The 18956-nt window shown below is 39.3% G+C and overlaps 1 protein-coding gene across 3 annotated transcripts in view; it reads right to left on the reverse strand.

Moving 5' to 3' along the window:
* Positions 1–18956, reverse strand: part of LOC117405294 (AF4/FMR2 family member 3-like) — a 70811-nt gene that overhangs the window by 40292 nt on the left and 11563 nt on the right. For all 3 annotated transcript variants that reach the window (XM_034008242.3, XM_034008245.3, XM_059030230.1), the window contains 4 exons: positions 10372–10458; positions 9906–9942; positions 6469–6520; positions 2972–3023 (listed from right to left, as the gene is read on the reverse strand). In XM_034008242.3, coding sequence (XP_033864133.3) covers positions 2972–3023; positions 6469–6520; positions 9906–9942; positions 10372–10458 — 228 coding nt within the window. The remainder of the gene's footprint in view (positions 1–2971; positions 3024–6468; positions 6521–9905; positions 9943–10371; positions 10459–18956) is intronic.

Below are 18956 nucleotides of genomic sequence, written 5' to 3' on the forward strand. Positions count from 1 at the left end.
TCAGACTAAAGAGTCAGAGTGGGCTAGTCCCCTTGGAAACATCAAAGATCTACTCCCAAAAATTGCGCCTGCCTGGTTGCAATGTGGAATATGAATGTCTAAGAGGCACATACAGAAAACATTGAAACCCACCTTTGACAGATATAGGTCTTGCTTATTTCAATAGTGACCTTATGTATAAACAGAATGGCCTTCAATGGCAATTCAGTAGCACTACATTGACAATGCAATAGTTTTATACGGAGACAATGGTAACATAAAGGCTGCTGTAGAGCTGTTGTTAGAATAGTACCAAAATGGTGTTACTATGCTATGAACCAATACCATATCAGTACAAGTATGCTAACGTATTAGGATTGCTGTGCAATAGTTATTCCAAGTCCATTGAGTTGCTATTGGTAGTTAACTGGTATCTAAATGGTATTTCATTTAAACCCTTCTGTAAAACTACCTGTTCTGTGACAGCATGAACCTAAGATCTATTCTCTCACACCCTGCAGGGAAAATAATCACCACTGAAATCTAAAGCATTAAGGAAGTTGAAAAAAGACCTTCTTGATAGCAGATAATAACATGATTACAATCTTAAAGATAAAAGAAAACACTGAATTAGAAACTCTGAGTTACTAACACCTTGGAAATGGTGGTTGTTTGTAAGTCTGAAATGTCTGCAGCTCTGAAAAGAAGTTTTCAATGGTTTTAATAAATGTAAAACATGCTATCCACAGTCTTAATCTGTCACACAATACAAGGATACAGCACAGTAATGCAATCCTCATATTGTTATGGTTTGAAAGGTTTTAAAATCATACTATACGTGGGAAAATACTACATTTTGGGGGTGATGTAAGTATGCGCAGTGCAAATAATTGCGGATGCAAAATTCAAATTGCATTTATTTTGCACTGCACACTATGTAAGCTTAACAGCAATGAAAATTACTCAACACGTACAAATAATGATCCGCAATTATGATAATGAGGGTCTCAATGAGCGCATCGGTCTATTTAGCGGCTGCACTTGCAGAGTTAGGAGTTGTTGTATGACATTTGTGGAGCACAAAAATACAAACCAAAAAAAACATGTCAGAGGAAGGGCAGCAAAATCCTCTTGGCACACGGAAAATAAAAGTAAAGTTTTATGAGAAGGAGTTATGCTAGTATCTTTAGGACATTTTATGTATTGGCCTGCTCTTTTTGAGCATGACATCGGGAAATGTGCCTAGCACTCTGGAAAAGGTGGATTGGGCTATCCATCCAAACATTCCAACTGTGGTCTGAAAGGAACCAGATGCTAAGTAGTGCAGAGAACACAGCACTTTCACATGTGCAGGGATAGCGGTCTGTGACAGGGATGGCTGAGGTGGTGACGTCAGGCCAGAAGCAGGAACGAAACAGAAGGCAAGTACTGCGGTGCAAAAGGCTCTGCCGCACAGTTTACTTTCAAGCACAAAACTAAATAAAATATTTTAACAAAAAACATTGCTCACAGAGCAAAATAAATATTCAAACAAAAACAAATCTCGAACACATAAAACACAACAAAACTGAGGCTGGGCAATCGCTTTCACTGATCCTGTAGTTTCTGTTTAAACTCACTCTGCTTGCTCTCGGTCGGTGTTGCTCATCCCTCAATTCAGCCATTAGGTCTAGAATGACCTACAGAGTGAGACGATAACGCTTTAGCACCGCATCCTCTGGCATCCCAAACAAAGTGACCCTGGGGTTGAATATGCAGGGTCTTCTTCATCTTGCCCTTCTCCTCCGATCGTGTTCCTGCCTCTCCTCAACAAGAGCCAAGTGTCGCCGCATCAGGAAGTGTACCACAGCAGCCACCCTGAAGCCAATGACAGGTCTCTGCAGGTGTGTGCTTTTATTACTTGCTTCTACAATGGTTTGCACCTTGTAAGAAGAGGTGTAAAGTTTCTGGAAGGTCAGCAATTGCTTAAGTGCAAGGCAAAATCCTTACATCACATTATAAGAATAGCGCCCACTTAGTATCCCGATCCCGCCCAATTTCATGCTCTTTTCTTCATTTGAATGCATTTCAATATCATTTTAATGGATTAATGATGGCAAAGTGCAAATTTGATAGCGGGTGCAGAACAGCAGTTGAACACATTGTTTACATACACCGCATTTTTAGCGACCGGTAAAATCAGACTTTATGGCTGCATTATGGGGGTTTTGCACGCAAGTATCCTGTATAACTGTAGCAAAAACACAGATTTAAACATGTTTTTATTTTATTTTAGTCATACAGACCTCTTTGGCTTAAAAAATAAACTTTGATTGGTTTAAAAGTAAAAAGTTCAGAGTAAAATGCCTTTACTTGCTTTGAAATCTGCCTCAACTCTAAATACATTTGTTGGTACAATAATTTTGCCTTCTCCATGTCCAGCACGCCACTCATGGAGTGCTTTATTAAAATCACCATCAGCAGCTTTGTGTAAGATACATCTGTTTTTATTGCTCTGCTGTCTTTTGTCTCCTTTGCAAATTGTTGGATTTTTTCTTGGTATTTTCAGGACCATCTTGCGTTAAAAAAACACCTTAATTATAATACAAAATCTTGTAGATTTCCAAAACATTGAACCCAAACAATGGTTGAAGAAAAATAAACAGTAGAATAAAAAATAGCACAGCCTCATCCTTAGGAGGGATTTTAAAAAATAGCTGTTTTTTTTTTTTTTTTTTTTTTACACAACTGTTATTACAGGAAACTTTGTACTCCACCTAATTAACTGTAAACAACGTAAGGAAGCCTGAGTAGCCACAAGCCTTGCATTCACTTCAGAAGTTTCTACTCAACAAATGTCCTTGTGCTTGGTCATGAAGATTTAAGGCCTAGAGCAGCTTCCGGCAGTACTGTGCTGCACCGCTCCTCTGGTGGACACACATGAACAGCATTGCTTTAAATATCGTCAGTATGTTCAATCTCCCATAGTCATGGCTAGATAAAGACAGCTTACCTTGACATTGTCATCCTCATCACTGCTGATTTTCAGGTCATCCTCCAACATCCTATAGATAGGAAACATAAAGAAACATGATTTACCTTTCTGATTTAAAATGTAAAAAAATGTCCATTTAATGTCCAGTCCAAGTCACAATTGCAAGATCTGTACTAGATATATAATAATGATAGTTTCACTATTGGATATTCTAGAATAAAGAGTGGAGAAAAATTAAAATAACCATGAGCCACCGAACATTTGCAGTATTATAAGAACATTTTATATGCATATAAATGTGTGAAGATGGAAGAGCATACTGTGTATATTGTACATATATAACAGGTGGAATATTCTGAGGAGGCTCCAGTGGTTCAAGATGGGGCTCTTCTTCCTCCTCACCTTCCTCAAGTGCGTCGAGCATTTCTTTGTTGCCCAGCAATCTTCGACGTACAGCTATGTTGTGCAGGATACAACATGCTACGAAGATCCTAGTCGCAATTTGGGGGTCGTATTGATGCACACCCCCTGATTTGTTGAGGCACCGAAACCTCATTTTTAGAAAACCAAAGGTCAGCTTGGTCATATTCCTAGTGGACCTGTGTGCCCTATTGTACGCCTGTTCTTAGTTTGTGTGTGGATTAGACACAGGTGTTAAAAGCCAGGGGTGCACTGCAAATCCGCAATCACCTGTAAGGAAACTTTATTGTAATAGTATGCCGTTTTCTATACCAATATTTCATTATTTACTCTTAAGTTTGTATTTGTATAATTCAAATAAAATCTACAGTAGAGGTCAGTTGTCATATAATGTACGTATCCAGAGTTCAGATAGGCTACAGCTGCATTGATAATTTCTTGGTAGTAACATTGCACTGGGTGCAAATAATGGTATATCATTTTAGTAATACAACAAATGTTCCGTAAGGTAACAAATGGTTAAACAAGTGAATAAATCCCATTCATAATCACAAGTATAGAAAAGGCTCAAATATATTCATAACTACTACAAATATTGAATTATCTAGGTAGTACTGACCTACTAATATGCCATCTGGTGTACTGGGTCTCTGAAATGATTAAACGCAGCGGATTGTGTCAAAATGTATGTCATGACAGGAGCTAGGAAAATTTGCACATACGTTCCAGATGTTATAGGATGTATCACAAATCACCTGCACTTTTAGTGAATGGAACCCCTTCCTGTTCACATAGGCATGATGCTGTGGTGATTTGAGTGCAACGTGTGTGCAATTAATGGCTCCCATTTATCTGGGAAAACCAGCAATGCCATAAAACTCCCATTAAATATTTTGTAGCTGCTCCTGATTAAGTGGGATACTGATATAATCGTTAACCCTCTTTATCAAGTCACCCGTGACCCTTTGAAATGACCCAGAGACATAGAAGGACAATGTTGCCAACACCTTCATATGAGGAGGTACGGCACGTCCCCTTTTCGGAGGCAATTCAAGGTCCTCCCACAGTGCCTGACAGAGGTTGACAAAATGCCCTATACTTCGAGTTTTTAGATCATCATCTTGTACATCTAAGAAATTAAACCTGGTCCTGTACACCCTCTGTCTGTATCGCTGGGGTCGCAGCTGGGGTCTGTCAATCGCAGGCTCGCACTCAAGATGTGTAATTTAACTCCTGATAAATTATGACAATTAACATATACGCTCAATATACGTATTTATTTATTTCAGTTTTAGGGTCAATTTAAAAACCTGTCTTGTCTCAAATATGCATAGTATGGCTCTTTACATTTTCGAAATTTCCCTTTTTTATTTGTGGGCTGGAATTTTAGGGGGAAAAAAAGGCAGGTAAAGGTAAACGTGTACAAACACAATGCGGGAGGCTGAAGGAAATTCAAATGTGGATGTCTGCCGCCAGCAAGAACGGTTTAAGTCCAAAGTGTTTTTTTTTTCTCTCGCTCCAAAAGAAAACCCCAAAAGACGTAAAGAACATAAGTTATTCCCTTTGTTTGTTAAGCTACATAGTTGTGCTGTATTAAATGCAATGTTACTACTGGTCCATAGAAGGAATCTACTGTATTTTTACATATATATATATATATATATATATATATATATATATATATATATATATATATATATATATATATATATAGTAGATGCGGGTATTAGCAACTCTGATAAAGACAACTTTTGGTTATTAACAACATTCCCAGGAATCAATTCCCTCCCACAGACTAATGTTAATGGAATTCTGATATTAGCAACTGCACGTCAGGTATTGACAACTTTATTACTAGTTGCCAGTGCTACAGAGCGCACTTGCATGATTTATGCACATACTTTATTCAGCTTTTATAACACAATGACTTCGCAACTGCGTATTTCTGGTGGACTGGGGCAGAATCGAGGCTTTGAAACTGGCTACGAAGCTGCACGCAAAATTGAGATGGACAGCGTGAGGTGGCACATTATAAAAAGCAGACAATGTTGGATAATTTCTTATTTTAAAATGGTGTTCTTTAGAATGGATTGTAAGTACAGCACATATTTTTTATGTTTGCTTTACTCATTGTAAGGACAATTGTAGTACATCATCGTGTTGTACTATTTAAGCCTACTCCTTTTTTTTGTTTTACACACGAATGAAGTAAACAGTGCGATGTTTGGGTATTTCGTGTTTCTCATGTTATTTTAACACTAACATTTAAAATACATTTCAGTGCCATATTTGTACAACTACAGTAGGCCTATATATCGTTGTTCCATATAAATACACTTGAAAACAGGGGCTTTCCGCTTATTGGCAACTTTCGGTTAATGACAAACTTTTGCTGGGAACCGAGAGGTTGTTAATAAGCGACATCTACTGTATAATTCTGCTGCTATTGCATATATTAGCTTCTGGACTTTCTGGTAAACTAACAAAACCACTGACCCATTAACCTCAGTGGATGTTATATTATGCACTTGCTAATGCTTTTGTACTTTACTGCCTGGGACTGAAGCTTTTTTTTAATGTCTGTGATCCATATTGCATTATTTTGTGTTCTATGTTCCCACAGATGTTTGAATGTTAATTAAAATGACCATAAACAACAGTGAGATTTATTATCACTTGCATGTGATTTCTGTCGTATGGTACAAGGCAATAAGGCATACACAGTTTAACAAGCCTCATGCCCAGCTATGATCAGCAAAGAAAAAAGCCTACATAAAGTGTTCAGATAAGTTATCTAATTCAATTCGAAGACGCTTCCTCATTATTATTGATTGGTACTGAAAAAATGCGTAAATTGAAAATAAAGTAAAAGTTAGGAAATATCATCTTGCAAATAACAGGTTCTTACGCCACTGGGGTGATCCAGGATAAAAGTGGTTATAGTATGTACCGGTATGTCTACCTTTTTTGTTTTCACAATGCTTTTTATGATGCAGTCATTTATTCTCTACCGCCCCCGTTAGTACATGAGGACCACGTGCAATGCATGAAATCCTGCAAAAACTAAAAAATAAGTTGTAGTAAAAGCCACTTACGATTTCTGAAGCTTGTGCTGGGGAGGGCTTTTTGCAGGAACATCACACCTCTCTGTGGAGAGAAATCAGATGAAATCACCAGCGCCACAAAACAAACCACATAACAAAACATGTGTAGCATCAGTGCTTTCCCTGCACGAACCTGCTGTATAAATATGTACACTGACAATAACAGCTGAATGTATTCAACATAAACAGATAATGAATTCCCACTAGGCCTCAGAGTAAAAATGTAATGAGCTAGACAGACTCTAGGCTGACATTTAATTGAAGCTAATGGAAACAAAGTGTAACTAATCAGTGATATAAACAGTATATGCACAATAGCCTGTAACTCCATGTGTGTCTACAAAAGATAGGGGGTGGAGAGGAAAGGGAAAGCAGGGGCACTAAGAGGTTGAGAGAGAAGGAGAAATATCCACCAGGCTTTGCAGCCAGTCTGTCAGGGAGGCTTGTGATTGGATGGGCCTGGACACTGGAGCAAGGCCGGATTAAAGGACGTGGGGGCCCTACACTAACCCATATTTTGGAGGCCCTATGCATATTATGCTGAATGGCGTTACGGGCATATTGTTTAGTCCTGCATTAAGGACCTATACCAAGCCATATCACTCTTCCACAACAACCAGGGTACTCAAGGTATGAGGCTTGTTAAACTATTTATGGCGTTATTGCCTTGTACCATACGACAGAAATCACATGTGAGTGATAATAATATAATCTCACTGTTGTTAATGATAATTTTAATTACATTCAAACATCTGTGGGAACATAGAACACAATATGGATCACAGACATAAAACAAATGCTTCAGTCCCAGGCAGTAAAGTACAAAAGTATTAGCAAGTGCATAATATAGCATCCACTGGGGTTACTGGGTCAGTGGTTTTGTTAGTTTACCAGAAAGTCCAGCAGCTAATATATATTCAATAGCAGCAACGGTGTGTTTTTTTTCCAAACCTGTTCATAAATTCTTTCTACGGACCAGTAGTAGCATTGCATTCAATAGAACACAACAATGTAGTTTAACAAAAAAGGGAATAACTTTTCTGACTGTCCTTTACTTTTGTTTTAAACTTTTGGTTAGCTATAAAAGGGAAAGAAACAAACGCTATGGATTTCAACCCTTCTTGCTGGCTGCAGAAGGGCAGCCTCCCGCATTACACACGATCACCTTTACATGACTTTTGTTTCTAAAATTCCAAGGAACATTTAAAAAATGTTCAGAGGCATACTGTGCACACTTGAGACAGGACAGGTTTTTAAATTGGCCCTAAAATCGAAATAAATAAATGCGTAAATTATTATTATTATTATTTATTTCTTAGCAGACGCCCTTATCCAGGGCGACTTACAATTGTTACAAGATATCACATTATACATTATTTTACATTATACAGATATCACATTATTTTACATACAATTACCCATTTATACAGTTGGGTTTTTACTGGAGCAATCTTGGTAAAGAACCTTGCTCAAGGGTACAACAGCAGCGTCCCCTACCAGGGATTGAACCCACGACCTTCTAGTCAAGAGTCCAGAGCCCTAACCACTACTCCACACTGCTCCAAATTGAGCATGTTTCATACATTTTATCCTGCAGACTGATGCCTCTGATGTAGGACTAGGGATGGATCTTTGCCAGGAGGTAGAGGGCGTGGAGCATTTGGTATTGTACATTAGCAGAAAGCTGCTTGTGTGAGTCTCAGAGACCAGGTATGCTGTAATCGAGAAGGAATGCCTAGCCGTCATAAAAGAACAAAATTAACCAAAAGCAAGCTTCTCTGTGCCTCTCTTCCTGTGCGTGTGGGCCCGGCCGCTCAGATACAGCTGGGGGCCCTGTGCTATAGCGTGATTTGCATATAGGTTAATCTGGCCATGCACTGGAGTACTCCTCACACCGTAAAGGGGTAGTGCCTCCAGGGCAGGGTTACGGCACACTGATGGGGTCTGTGATGTACCTGCTGTACTAAAGATCACATCACAGTAGTGGTTATTTGGGGCGGTTGCTAATAAAGACACGGCTCCCTGCTGCAGTCTGGGATACAGGGGCGTTGTGTGGACCCTTTATTATGAGGCATTTCTGTCTGGTAGTTGACCATGGCATAAGGAAAAGACCTACCATACAGACAAGGTTATGCCTTGAATTTTCTTAAGCACTGCAGTAAAAACAACATTTTAGCATGATATGTTACTTTGAGAAAGAAGAAATTAAATCAAATACTAAGGCATAGTACATTTCTTTAAGAAATTGGATTGTTGGAAATCAGTGTCTCTGAATTTGTCACTTGTTTCATCAAGCATTGTCAGACACAAATTAGTATTTTCTGACACTATAATCTCCAGTTCAGCCCCAGAAAGCACAGAAAACAGAAAAGCAATCAACTAACTTTACAAATGATGTAACTTATTTGTGAGGGCCCTGCTTTGTATTACTTGGATTCACCGTTGTGTCTTTTGTTTAGAAGCATTTTGGAGGTGTTAGTTTGAGATTAAGTACTGCCCTCTGCCTCAACAGAAAAGTCACATTTTATTACCCTGAAGAAACAGTCCACACCATTACTTGTGATGGAAACAACTAAGCACACTGGTTCTGATACAGTACAGAATAATGTGCTAATTTGGTGCTATTGTACTGCAATGAATTACCAATAAGAAATGATGGACATTTTTCCCACTGTGATACCATTGCAGATGACAATGGAAGTTAAAATTAGAAACAAACAAGTTTCAACCTCAAGTAGCCGTCCTCAGCGTTTCACATATTGCTCATTCCCAGTAATATTTAAGACCAAATAATACACTTATTAAATTAAATACTGTAATACAAAACAACTGCATTTAATTAGTAATAAGTTACAAACAAGTAGTTCTAATTAATACATTTCCCATCTAAACCAACCATTAACGAGTTTTAAAATATACTTTGATTTACCTCAATGGGCTATAATTTTATTCTTCCAATATTTAGCTATATAAAGAACATCATAATCGATAAATAGTTCCTAATAATCATTACTGTGAGGTTGATACCTGATCTATAGAACTTGAGAAGAAGTTTAAATTAAGCGCAAGGGTATATATGGAAATAATTTGACATTGTAACACCACTATTTTGTCAATGCCATGGATGACAATTAGGCAAACGTGTATGCGTTAATGCTCAATTGTGTAGCAATGTTATGATGTCTAAGATATTTCTGAAATATTTCACCTGTGACTCGAACCTAAAGGCAAGCGAGGTCACAGACAGCTGCATCTACAGTACTGTACAAAAACTGTGAATCAAGCTTCAATACATTTTGAAAATGAAAGAGAAAGGTAGTTACAAGTGAACAACTTTCCTTGAAGTCAGTTCAAAGTCACTCTGAACGATAAAAACCACCATTTAAAAAGTCATTCAGGTGGTAATAGAAAAGAAATGTAACACTTACTTCGTTTGTTGTACCCAACAGTGTGCTGCTTCTGATCCTAAAATACAAAACAGACCAACAATTTACACAGATATGGAGTACATTGAATACAGATATGAATACAAAATTTAAAAAATATAAAAGGTAATTATATTTAAGATGGCTATCTTGGGATTCTGTTACGAAAAAGAAAACATTCACCAGTAAGCTACTGTATGGGCAGGATGAGACAACAAATGAGGGGAACCTGATTTCAGGCCTACTGCGGCAGGACACAAGAAGTCCTGTAGCTGACACCAACTGTATACTGTAAGTGTTACTCCATCAACTTCTTAATATGGGTATTAATTTGTCTCACAGTAAACTTCCATTGACGAGATAGCATTAAAGACAGCCAAATTCAGCATTTTCATAGGGGCCCCACAACACTGACTTGACAGCCACCTAGTATTTGCAATGTATGAATACAGAGGGAGAGGACACGCACCTTGGCATGAAATGTAAACTTGCTGGGCTCCACATTTCCAGGGGTGTTGATAGCAGTGAGAGGGGGAGGCCAAGAATGGGTCATCTCCTGCAAAAAGATCAGAGACAACTGAATCATGTCTTGCAGGCTTCGGTATAAACTGTTAACCTGGCAGCCCCTGCAAATAATGAAGAGGAGTGAAATCAGCCAAGCGTGTACACCTAGGTCAGTTCAGCGCAAAAATCACCCCCAAGCGTAAAGGTACAGTACAGCAGAGAAATAATCTCCCCTGCTCCTGCACCTGCTAGAGAAGTGAAAGTCCCTGTTATGCAACATGGCACCATTACAACGTTCCTCTTTAGTCATCGTTTTGCTCTGTTATCAACATCTCTGCATTTATTGCCTAACAAATGTTCTTTTGAAGTAGGAATTCCAACCATACTATTCATTGCACTGAACCACAACAGCCTTGGAATATCAAATTCCTTCCTTCTATAACCATTGTAGGCTCTGGCACTTTGAGCCAAACTTGCTTCAATGCAGATCTTTTCTGCCTCTCAAAAAGCCATCATCTGAATATCACCTTCAGCTATGGCCAAAAGGTTTGCATCCCCCCCTACAGAATTAACAAAAAGTCGAATTAAACCTGCTGAATAATGAAACGTTAACATATTAACTTACATACTGCTTTGTAGTTTTCCATATACTGGGCAGCAGTGTGGCGTAGTGGTTAGGGCTCTGGACTCTACCGCCCCCAGAGGGTCGTGGGTTCAATCCCAGGTGGGGACACTGCTGCTGTACCCTTGAGCAAGTTACTTTACCTAGATTGCTCCAGTAAAACCCCAACTGTATAAATGGGTATTTGTATGTAAAATATAATGTTATATCTGTATAATATAAAATAATGTATAATGTGATATCTTGTAACAATTGTAAGTTGCCCTGGATAAGGGTGTCTGCTAAGAAATAATTAATAATAATACTTAACAAAAATTGAAATATCTGACATTTCGAAATCTAACATGAAATACTGTACTACTATTTTGGCTTCCGGTAGACTTTTGCGATATCATCTCTTTGATGTTAAATAAAAGATCCAAATTATGTTCATGTTTTGTTTTTTTTTAATTGTAAGTGATGCACATTTGGCCATAGCTGTTCTTGTAGTGGTTCGACAACAGTGAAAAGGTAAACATGGCTGATCCAGTATTTTTTGTTTTCTATAGCATATCAACAAAATATTTGTAAAAAAACTGATACATACAAATGCATGTAATTCCCTTATACATTAAATGTTGACAGCATTATACCACAGTAACAAGCATGGTTAAAGTGTTGTGTATATCATTAGATTTAACCTAGTAATCATACAAAAATATATTTGCATTTACCATATTGTCAAACATATCTGTTTGTTTGCATGAACAGCCACATTATGCCAGCTTTTGTGTGCCTGCCCTTCAAATTTTCCATCTTCTTTTCCGTTACTTACAGAAATTTAATTTAGGTACAAAAGCAGTAAAAAAAAAAAAGATTATTCCCAACACGCTGGAGAGCTCCTAAATGGCAATTTCATAAAGAAGATGTTATCCCTGCTTAAGCCTGCTTTATTATATTATACACCAAGTTCAAGACAAGACACACTTTTAGGTTTGTTAAGATAATGTGCATCACAATCAAATCCACAATGCAGGGATATTTAATAGGCCCATAATGTAGCTTTAACTAGTGACAGATAAAGCCCCGTTCACCCCCACAGACAGAAATGATTTGCCACATCATAAACACTTTCTCCACATGCTGGCAAGGATGATCTATTTTTTAAATCAACTTGGAATAAACACACAGTAGAAACCCAGCTGGTAACATTTACTAAGGGTGTGCAGCATGCGGACTTGGAAATGGCAAAGTCAACAAGAAATTATTTTAAGTGACACTGCAGCAGCAGTTGTGATGCATAGTTCACCCCCAAGTCTCTGTAAGTCGCTTTGGATAAAAGCGCCTGCTAAAGGACTAAATAATAATAATAATAATAATAATAATAATAATAATAATAATAATAATAATAATAATAATAACTGATTGAAAACGGGCAGCATCGTGGTGCAGCCTTTGATGGCTTTAAAAATAGTAGACAGAGGCAAAGAGGCAGTTTAAGCATCCTTGTGCATGTTTATTTACCAAAAAAACACAAATGTTCATCAAAATAAATGGTTACTGTGTCTTTAAATATCTCACAGCTCTGCTGCTGTGCTGCGCTCTGCTGTGCTGTGCTCTGTTCTGCTGTGCTCTTCTGCTCTGCTGCTGTGATGTGCTCTGCTCTGCTGCTGTGATGTGCTCTGCTTTGCTCTGCTGCTGTGATGTGCTCTGCTCTGCTGTGCTGCTGTGATGTGCTCTGCTCTGCTCTGCTGCTGTGATGTGCTCTGCTTTGCTCTGCTGCTATGATGTGCTCTGCTCTGCTGCTGTGATGTGCTCTGCTCTGCTCTGCTGCTGTGATGTGTTCTGCTCTGCTCTGCTGCTGTGATGTGCTCTGCTGTGCTGCTGTGATGTGCTCTGCTGCTGTGATGTGCTGTGCTCTGCTTTGCTCTGCTGCTGTGATGTGCTCTGCTCTGCTCTGCTTTTCTCTGCTGCTGTGATGTGCTCTGCTTTGCTCTGCTGCTGTGATGTGCTCTGCTTTGCTCTGCTGCTGTGATGTGCTCTGCTCTGCTGCTGTGATGTGCTCTGCTCTGCTCTGCTGCTGTGACGTGCTCTGCTCTGCTCTGCTCTGCTGCTGTGATGTGCTCTGCTCTGCTCTGCTGCTGTGACGTGCTCTGCTCTGCTCTGCTTTGCTCTGCTGCTGTGATGTGCTCTGCTCTGCTCTGCTTTTCTCTGCTGCTGTGATGTGCTCTGCTTTGCTCTGCTGCTGTGATGTGTTCTGCTCTGCTCTGCTGCTGTGATGTGCTCTGCTGTGCTGCTGTGATGTGCTCTGCTGCTATGATGTGCTCTGCTGCTGTGATGTGCTCTGCTCTGCTTTGCTCTGCTGCTGTGATGTGCTCTGCTCTGCTCTGCTTTTCTCTGCTGCTGTGATGTGCTCTGCTTTGCTCTGCTGCTGTGATGTGCTCTGCTCTGCTGCTGTGATGTGCTCTGCTCTGCTCTGCTGCTGTGATGTGCTCTGCTCTGCTGTGCTCTGCTGTGCTGCTGTGATGTGCTCTGCTGTGCTGCTGTGATGTGCTCTGCTCTGCTCTGCTTTGCTCTGTTGCTGTGATGTGCTCTGCTGTGCTGCTGTGATGTCCTCTGCTCTGCTGCTGTGATGTCCTCTGCTGTGATGTGCTCTGCTGTGCTGCTGTGATGTGCTCTGCTCTGCTCTGCTGTGCTCTGCTCTGCTGCTGTGATGTCCTCTGCTGTGCTCTGCTCTGCTGCTGTGATGTGCTCTGCTCCTTGCCCTGGGTTTGTCCAACTCACAAGTGGAGAGACTGCTCCTTTTATACACCTGTGGCTGGGCGTAATTGACTGTTAATTAATCAATGAAGTCCCAGCCACAGTCTGCACATGTATTTGGCAAGTATATTATTACCCTATCCCTGCCAAACTGGAATAACAACAAATAACACATTTTAAACAGGGGCTTGCGCCCTATCACACTGATGTACTATGGTTCTGCAATGGATTCCAGGTATATATTAGTTCATATCATTGTGATTTCTGAATAAGAAAATGTTAGTACCTTTGCACCATTTTACCAATGGCCTGTACCATTGTATCTGCTCTTGTGCTACCATTCCCCCAAGTGCAGATCCACTGCATTATCACTGTATTTTCGATGGTAAGGGAGGATGTGTCTAAAGTTAATAAAAATTGGTTCAACCTGTATTAAATCAAAATGACAGCTGCCCTGGTTCGCTATTTAATGGCATTATAGCGCTGCTATATTTATAGAACTTTATGTGAGTCTAAAACACAGCAGCACAACACAGCTTCATAGATTTACACATTAAAAGCTGCTTCACCATGAATTGACTCAGTCAGGGCTCTTTGGGGAGTGCAGCTATCACACTGTCTTAGTCAATTTAAGCTACGAATGATGTGATCAGTATCCCCTTTCAAAGGGAAAAGATTTGTTGAAGGATTTTACAATGAGCTACTAAGGATAAGCCCTTTGTGGCTACATTGTGTGCCCAGATAAAGATAATGACTCTGTGCTGGGTAGAGCTTGTGCATTTTCACAGCGGGTGACACAGAGAGACTGAAAGTGCATGCATCATTGTCACTCAAATGTTTACTAATTTCGAGTTTGCATGCACCATTAAACATTTACTTTTAAGCAGTTTCCTTGTCACCCAGTCTGCCTCACAAAGACGATATATGGGAAGTGAGCTACCGGGATTACATAAACAAGCTGTCAAAAGTCAGCCAGACGCTAATAGCTAAATGCATTAACTTTTTTTTTTTTTTTAGATCTCCATTCCACACGGACCCAGTATATGCGCATTATAAACTAACTGCATGCCAATTAGCTCACCTTCGCTTATTTTGCTGAACCATGCGCCTTACTTCGCTGGAATTACTAACTGTAAATTATGACAGCCATTGAATTAAGCAACAGAAAAATTATATAGAGCGATTGAAAATGTGACAGAAAATAAAATGTTGCCTATGAATGATCTGCAAAGACATGATGCAGTTACGCATTCAAACTTTTTAGTCATTGAGTGTTCATTTCATACAGTACATACATCTTAAAACATTATACCATGGTAAAAGCATTGCAAAGTGTAGTGGAAAAAATGGGCATGTAGCATGTTGAAGCAAGATAAATGCTGTATGATAAAACATGCTACCAGAACCATGGTAAGGCACAATAAACCGTAAAACCATTGTAACTGCAAAAGTACTCCACATTCTACATGGGATATCACTGGCAACACAATGGATTTGCAACAGAACTCACAATGGTCCTGATACTACAGTGTAGCAAACTAGTATTGATGTGACACCAGGGACAGGGATTTCTACTTTCCATTTTGAAGTTGTGTTGAGTTGATAAAGTGCAATGGTTATAAATGGTTATAAATAATGTAATTGTATGTAAAAATAATGTGATATCTTGTAACAATTGTAAGTCACCCTGGATAAGGGTGTCTTCTAAGAAATAAATAATAATAGAGTCACTAAGTAGTGTATTATTATTATTAGTTTATTTAGCAGACACCTTTATCCAAGGTGACTTACAGAGACTAGGGTGTGCGAACTATGCATCAGCTGCAGAGTCACTTACAATTACGTCTCACCCGAAAGACGGAGCACAAGGTGGTTAAGTGAGTTGCTCAGGGTCACACAATGAGTCACTGGCTGAGGTGGGATTTGAACCGGGAACCTTCTGGTTACAAGCCCTTTTCTTTAACCACTGGACCACACAGCCTCCTGCTTTACACATTATTTAAAATCCTGACTTTTTATAGGATGCAAAAGAATTATACTAATAATTCCCACATCTTTCCTGTATGAAGTGCTATGGGAATTTCTTGACACTATAATGGCAATGTAATGGTTCTGTACTTGCAGACAATGGTAGCACTAGCCTGCTGAAAATTATAGCAACTGCTGCTTAGGTGGTGATCAAATCCAAGACAAGATTTCCAAATAGATTTATTTAGGAATGTAGAATTCAAACAATGCTGGTAATTTCTGGCACTTCCACCAGCAAAGAGCAACTAACATGGTATTAGCTAAAACACCACACCACAGTGTCCAAGAACTTTTAAAGCTGGTGTATCACCAGTCAGCAGCTTGCTTCAACCAGTACGTCCACTTTTGGAGAGCAGTCTTCCAGTTTGTTCCTCCACTTTGGAATTCACTTTCAATGAACATAAGGCGCTGTGGCAAAGTGGCTGTACAGGTGCAGGAGTGATGCAGTGCGCAATGAACAAACAGAGCATTGTAATCCAGTTGGAAACGGGTTTTACTGATTATAATCCCGGTCTGGTGACCAAACAATAACTCCAGGCAATACACAACAATGTGTAATGCACTGGAATAAATCAACGGGTTACAATCCCAAATAATAAATACACGTATCTTTCCCTTTATGATTCACAAACAAGACAATTACTAAGAGACAGAACAAACAAAAAAACACTCACGATACTGTTACGTTCTTCTTCATAGTCCTTCTAGGTTTAAAACACAAACCAAGCGAAGGAAAAGATTGCGATTCTCCGTCCCCTTTATGCTTTAACACATGACCCCTTGGTAAACGAGTGCAACCGCCTCTCCAATCTGCGGCTGCCACGTCGTTTCCCTTCCGGGTAAATGCGTTCTTGCAACGGAGTCTCGCTTTCATCCAAACTAGCCGACTTCCCAACCCAGGGAAAGAACTGTCAGACCAGCCCGTCCAAAGAACTCTGTTCTCACTGCTTAGCGCCCTCACAGGTCGGGAGGGAGATTTACAACCAAGACTCATTGTATTTCTGTCACAGGCGCACATTACTACTTTATCTTAGTTTTAAAACAAAGACTTTTCTTTCCGACAAACAGTATTTGTAAAATGTATGCAGGGAGCTATAGAAATGTGAGACTGTTGTTAAACCAATATACAATATTTGTTCCAATTCATTGTGTTTGCATTTCTGGCAATGCTGTTGTCTGTTAATGGTATTATAATTGTATCCCAACGGTATTTTTCAAACATTCCTGTGAGGTCCAAAGCAAATCATTGTGGAATTACATTATCAGAGCACTCAAGACTATTCTTAGGTCAGGAACAGCACCAGAATGCCCTGTTACACGTCACTGATTCACCATCCTTTCCTACAGCAAGAGGGCCAATTATTCTTTCTTCTAATTCTGAGCAAGCTACAGAGATTCTAAACCTGGCTGTAAATGCAGTTCTTAACAAGACCTGTGGGGGCTCGGCGTGAACACCCTCCCTTATACCAGTGAAATCTCGTGAAAGGCAAACGCATTCAACTGCAGCACAGCAAAACACCTGATAACCTGCCTCTATGGAATACAGTGAAAAACAAAGTCACCTGCCCGGGGCTCCGTGACAGCAAATGCTAATTTAATACATTTTAGCCTGCAGCTTTCAGCAATTGTATTATTCACTTTCTGGCACAAAGGACCTGATATTTTTCACTGCTCTTTCTACAACAACAAATTAAACAATGGGGAATATCTTGTGTGTTCTTTGCTGTAGAAAGGCCAGGGCTGATTACAAATATCCACAGTGTTGCAATTACATACATCTTTCTGCACATGTCTTCTATATAACTGTATTGATCCAAGGTAGGTCGTTTTTTTTCTTTTCACCTCTGAAGCCCTGGGTTTGAACCTGGCCACAAACAAAATTACTTTGATGGTCTCAACGTAGCCCCCTTTTGATAACAGACACAAAACCTATGATTCTAATAAAGACTATTCTGTTAACATCGCACACATGCTTAGATAGTAGGAATACATTTTGTTTTCATTGTTACAGCAATCCTGATCAGCACTACTCAAAACGGTTTTAACATTCTTGGAAAAAACAAAACAGCCAAAAAGCCAATAAAACCCAGTGAAGTTCCCCTCCTTTAGATGCTGTGCTTCAGGAGACTCATATTTTCAGTCTGCTGGGCTGCTCACAAGAGGGCTTGGTCAGTGCAGTCAGCAGGATACCTTAATAAACCTGGAATCCTCTGGGGCAGCACTTCTACTCTGAGCTGCATACTTCACTGTAATCAGCCTGCTACTACCAACACTAGGAGCTAAAAACAGAGTGCCGGTCTAGAGCAACCTGCAGGACTCAAAATGAATTACTGTTTGGAGGGGGGAGAACTGGTACAGTACCTATCCAACATATCCAAAAAACACAATGAGGAATAAAACAAACTGTATTAGTACATATGTCAAAGTAGTTGCTAAAAAGACTAAAAGAAATATAGACCACTGTCACCTACAGTACATCTACCATTGGTACAAATGTGTGCAAAATTGCAGATGTGACATACTTACACATGTAAAAGGACAGATGGACAGGTTTGCCCATATAACCGCAGTGGCAGCACCAAATACTCTTAATTTGATATCCTCAATATTTTGTGCTTTAGAATTTCCATACTAAATTTCATTCCAAATGCATAAACATTTCTTTAAGATGCTTAAAGTTGTTAGGTAATATTAAAATAAAATATGTTAATTACACAACACAAAGTGCTCTTACCAGTCAATTACAATGTGAACCTGACTCATATTTTATCTGTGATTATTTGTCTTACCTTTCTTTTATCCTTTTGCTATGAAATCATTTTGATTTCACTTTCCCTGATTCCTTGGAAATGCATCATCTCAGCAGTGAATTGTGGGTTTGAAGTCCTGGGCAAAATGTAATCTCTGATTAAACTCGACAAAGAAATACATTTCCCAGTTTGCATAGAGGTAACTTTAAAACTAAGGCTAAGGAAAGATCACGTGGACGTGACAAATCACTTATATTTGTTAGTTTTGCAACATATTGTTAGTTTATGGCCTTGGTATGTAGTAAAAATATCAGCACCCCCAGAAGAAAGAAAATTTGCTTCCATGCGGCTTATAAATCACTCAGTGCAGAAGTAAATTGTGATTGATTGGTACTCAATTGTAAAGGTGAT

Source organism: Acipenser ruthenus, chromosome 9, assembly GCF_902713425.1.
Source record: "Acipenser ruthenus chromosome 9, fAciRut3.2 maternal haplotype, whole genome shotgun sequence".
Lineage (NCBI taxonomy): Eukaryota > Metazoa > Chordata > Actinopteri > Acipenseriformes > Acipenseridae > Acipenser > Acipenser ruthenus.